Source organism: Vespula pensylvanica, chromosome 2, assembly GCF_014466175.1.
Source record: "Vespula pensylvanica isolate Volc-1 chromosome 2, ASM1446617v1, whole genome shotgun sequence".
NCBI lineage: Eukaryota > Metazoa > Arthropoda > Insecta > Hymenoptera > Vespidae > Vespula > Vespula pensylvanica.
The window spans coordinates 11,228,434-11,233,433 of NC_057686.1; the positions used below are offsets into that span (position 1 = coordinate 11,228,434).

Genomic DNA, 5,000 nt, shown 5'->3' on the forward strand with positions numbered 1-5,000 from the left:
TAATAATAATAATAATAATAATAATAATAATAACAACAACAACAACAACAACGGTAATAAATTAAGACGCATGTTCTCGTATGTAAAAATTTATCAGATTAATCTATCGATAAATACGTTCTCTATCGAATCGATCATTTCGCTACTTATGGTGATTATGTATAATTAATTAAGAGGAATAAGTAAAAGTCTTCTTTGTGTTTGTTTCGGTGAATCGATAGCGATAGATCTTTCTCGTGGATTATTTCGGCAAATCCGAATATCATAACGAGGACTTGCCGTCAAAACTTGGCCAATGGAATCGAATCTTCGAGCGATCGTGCGAACAGAATGAGAGAACGCTTCGTGCGACAATACGTAGGACGCAAGCGCGACGGTGAACGCAAAATAAACGTTGTTCCTTGATTCTTTCTTTCTTTCTTTCTTTCTTTCTTTCTTTTTTTTTTTTTTTAATATTTGTTAATTTGGTCCCATTGTAGGTACAGGGTATGCCCGACACGAATTTATCCCAAATTTATATAACTGATCGATGGATCGATCGATTAATTGATACAAGTGAAACTTGCATTGATACGTGTTCACAATTCGCTTACGGATATAGCGATGAATAATTTACGATAAATATTACGTATATACAACGTAAACTGTCACGTTCAATTTTTAACTTCAATTTTACTATAACATTGTATCTCGAATTTTGCAAATAAAATAAATGGAATGTCCATCGAGTTTGCTACAATTTTATCGTTTCTTTATGAACGTATAAGTTTTATGATGCTTATCTTCTTCTCTTTTCAATGAAAATTTTAATCCTTTATATATTTATTATATGTCATAATAAATGATTTGCGTTACAAGACGTAAAATCATTATTAAAAAAAAAAAAAAAAAAAAAAATATAACTCTTTTTTGCTTATCAATTTAAATTAACGCGAATATAACTAAATACATAGATAAAGGCATTGACAATTTTTCGAATAAAAGATAATGTTAAAAATGTAATATGTTACTTCACGTTATATACGTTGTATATCATTATGAAGAAGAGATATAGATGGAAGGGAGATAAAAGATTATTTCTTTTTGTTAAAATTATTATCCCAATTAGAAGAAAATATTCTTTCTTTCTTTTATGTATCTTTTCTTTTAACAGCTCCGTAAGCGAATACTGGTCGCGATTAATTGTGCATTCCTTTGGAGAAATATTTGTTAGAAGTAGAAAGACGCTTATCTGTCGGTTTCTCTCCTTCTCATGTTCGCAACGTCAGCGCGTAAAATTGATCATCTTAATCGTCCTTTTTTTCTTTACCTTTTAATTTTCTTCTTTTTAATTTTTTTTTTTTTTTGATTCGCGCGTTGATACGTGCTCTTGCTTAATTAATAATCCTACTGGATAACATACGTTCGTCGGTCCTTTTCTTTCCTTCTCTCTTTTTTCATCCTTCTCCTTCGTTTTATTTTTCTTTTATAGATCGTTGATAAATCAACTAAAATGTATATATTATATATATATATATATATATATATCTGTATATATATATTTTGATTATAGCTCGACATACGATCTTTGATATTAATTTTAATTTCTCGATAAGGTACTCAGTATCTAAGTCACATTTACGAGAGAAAGAGAAGGAAATAAAGAGAAAGTGAAAGAGACCGTCAGAACTCTCAAGACGATGAGTCTTTCGTCGATCGATCACCAAAGAGAACAACTCCATCTCTTTCCTAACGAAAGAATTATAAATATATCTATGTGTGATGTGTATATATATATGTATATATATATATATATATATCTCTTTCAGTAGCCTGACTGTAACATCGATAACCGAATCTATAGATTGAATCATATAACGCAACTATCATTACATATTTTGAAATATTTAATAAGAATACCAAAAAAAAAAAAAAAAAAAGAAAAAAAAATAGATAAACTATGATCGTCTCGTAAAATTATAAATTATACAAAATAGCAAAAAAAAAAAAAAAAAAAGAAAATATCTTTTCCGAGCAGAAAAAAAAAGGATGATTTACGTTGCATATAAACATATTTACATGTATATACACATATACATGTTATTCACGGATAAAAAACTATTCGTGTTGCCAAAAAATATCGTCGTCATAACGACGATACTATTACCGTCATCGTCATTACTATCATCATCATCATCGTTAGCATACATTGGCACACATTTTTCGGACAAACCGAATCACTTTCCTTCTTTGATGATCGATCGATTCTCGACGGGAAGACCACTAAAACGTAACGAATAAAATGGCGCGAAAATGTTCGCAACCTCTTTTGTTTTTTTTTTTTTTTTGATTGGATAATACACTTAAATTTCACTACCTACAGGACCGACGTGCGGACTGTGCCAAGGCGAGACGATGGACTGTCCGCCATAAACATCGGTTGACGTCGATGACGATGACGATGACGACGACGACGTTGGAAAAATATTGTTGCTCGAACCAATGGCAACGTCAAAAGTCGACGTCGGATCAATGGCTCCGACGACTTCACTTTCGAACTTTCCTTTGTCAAAATTTCTTCTCGTTGAATTTGAATTTGACGTCGTCGTCGTCGTCGTCGTCGTCGTTGTCGTCATCGTCGTCGGTACCACCGTGCCTTTCACTTCCGACGTGGCCACTATCCGACTTACGTCGTCTTTCTTATCCTCTTCTGCGCCGGTACTCTTATCGCCGACCATGTTCGCGAAATATTCCGATCTCGAGAACTTCCCGATTTCTGTCGAGCCAAAAGCTTGATGAAATCCGGGCAAAGGTTGTGTCAAATTTGGCTTCTTCGATTCGAAGTTCTCGGAGGACTGATGATCATGATCTTTTTCTTGATCCCTCGGTCTCTTTGACGTCATCTACTGACATGAAAATAAAATATTCTTTAAACAATTAATTCACATAATTATCTCTTTTTTTTTTTTTTCATTCATTATTTATACATAATCATTTATTATTTATTCTTGGCCAATCTCTAACTTGATATTTTCTTTTTCTACTTTCGATATCTCGTCTATACATGCACATATCCGAAAGAATTTTTTAATAAAATTTTGTCGATCTTTTCTATTAACCTTATCGTATTTTAACCGAAGGAAATGTTTCGTCAGAGATTATACAAGAGTTTTAAGAAAAAATACTATTGTCAAGTGACCTTGTGATACTGCAAAGAATTAACATGCCATTTTTCAATTCTACTTTAAAAAGTTTTACTTTACCGTCGCTGGGATTAATAATCCATTAAAAATCCTTGAACCCGATACGGGATTCGCTTGCCATCTCATTTCTTCAATTATCTCACATCTTCTGGGCATCGTTGATGTAGATGCTTCTGCGGGCATCTGCTAAAGTTTGAAAATATATGTTGCTGATGTATTTTCATTTTCTTTTTTTTTTTCATAATCGTAATTACACCTGTATCAACATTACTCGAGTATGACTAATCTGATAAATACCTGATGTTCCGGTGGCGGATAAGAGAGGTCACGCGTGTTATCGAGTTCGCGTTTTCGTGAAATACAAGGTATTTGCGATTGATTCTCTGCGCCCTGTCTATTGGACGTACTATCTCGCAAGAAGATGGCCTGCCGAATTCCATGCATCGTAACGTTACGGATCACTCCAGGGACATCTAAATAGGGAAATATTATTATTGGAATTAGTCAAGTCAATTAGTTAGTATCGATGAAATATTTCAACTTACACGTTGGCAAATTGTGACAGAAATGACCCCATGTTCCTTGAGCAGTAGCTTCCTGTCTGTTAACATGAGGGATAATGATTTGCGGTGGAGCGGGTAATTGGATTGGTCTTACATGTTGATGATGCGTATGCGCGACGTTCTGAAAAACACGAGGATGACGATTGAGGATAGTGTTTTTAATAATCATAATTAAAAAAAAAAAAAAAAAAAAAAAAAATGACATACTAGCGAATACGTCAATTAATTTTTCAAATTGAAAGAAATCAATTATAGTATCACCTGATAAGGACTCCACTTTTGTCCTTCAGGGAATCCAGTAAGTTGGTAGCTCCCAAGCATCTGTTGACGTCTAATTTCTCTCCCGAGATTAGCTGCAGCTGCAACGGTAGCGGCTGCTGCTTGATAACTGATAATGTTTATTGGTTGTTTTCCCAAAACAAATTGTTGTTGTTGTTGTTGCTGCTGCTGCTGCTGTTGTTGTTGTTGTTGTTGTTGCTGCTGCTGCTGCTGTTGTTGTTGTTGTTGTTGTTGTTGTTGAAGAAGTTGATATTGTTGCATAGCGAGTCGTGATCTCTGCTCAACGTCAACCTCAAGGTTAATACCAGTATACCATTCTACTCCCCTGCCGTTGTATCCACATTTCGAGCGTGGTTCGTTTACCGTTGGACACCAAGACTCTTGCATCGTTGACTGTTGATCATGTTGATGCTGTTGATGAGCCGACCCGACGAATTGCTCTGTCCGGTAATTGGTCAAGCCCGAAGCACCACAATCAAGATGATTCCGTTGTTGTTGTTGTTGTTGTTGTTGCTGTTGTCGTCGTTGATCCAAGAATTCGTCAGCTAACGAACATGATGTCCTCGTCGTTGTCGTCGTGGTCGTAGTCGTCGCCGTCGTCGTCGTTGACGACGAAGCTCCGAGAGAGTCCTGTGCATTTCCGACTGTGCTCTGCAAGATCGAGCGTCTTGAGGATTCTCGGCTCTGCTCGCGCATAGCTTTCCGTATTCGGGCCTCCTTAGGATTGTAGACGTAGTCTGTGAACAGACAAGGTACTGTGAAAATAGATTGTTTTTGTCTCGTCTCGTTTCGTCTCGTCTCGTCTATCCTTTTAATTATTAAATTATCGTCTCATCCATCATCGATCTAGTTTACGAATTCCATCATTCGGCGCATCCTTCTCTTGAGGAGAAATAAATCGTAGCATTCTCGTTGAACGTTACGATCGAGGTCAATCCAATTAACCGTAACGACCCATCCTTCCGATCGATCGTGT

At 35.6% G+C, this 5,000-nt stretch overlaps 2 protein-coding genes across 2 annotated transcripts in view; one reads left to right on the plus strand and one right to left on the minus strand.

The window, feature by feature from the left end:
- LOC122637731 (dnaJ homolog subfamily B member 13-like) overlaps positions 1-5,000 on the plus strand; it is a 23,913-nt gene that overhangs the window by 7,909 nt on the left and 11,004 nt on the right. The gene's annotated exons all lie outside the window — the stretch shown is intronic.
- Positions 1-5,000, minus strand: part of LOC122637725 (bromodomain-containing protein DDB_G0280777-like) — a 10,210-nt gene that overhangs the window by 3,044 nt on the left and 2,166 nt on the right. Inside the window, exons 2-6 of the mRNA XM_043830060.1 lie at positions 4,007-4,761; positions 3,728-3,866; positions 3,480-3,655; positions 3,243-3,368; positions 2,670-2,882 (exon numbers count right to left, since the gene is read on the minus strand). Coding sequence (XP_043685995.1) covers positions 2,670-2,882; positions 3,243-3,368; positions 3,480-3,655; positions 3,728-3,866; positions 4,007-4,761 — 1,409 coding nt within the window. The remainder of the gene's footprint in view (positions 1-2,669; positions 2,883-3,242; positions 3,369-3,479; positions 3,656-3,727; positions 3,867-4,006; positions 4,762-5,000) is intronic.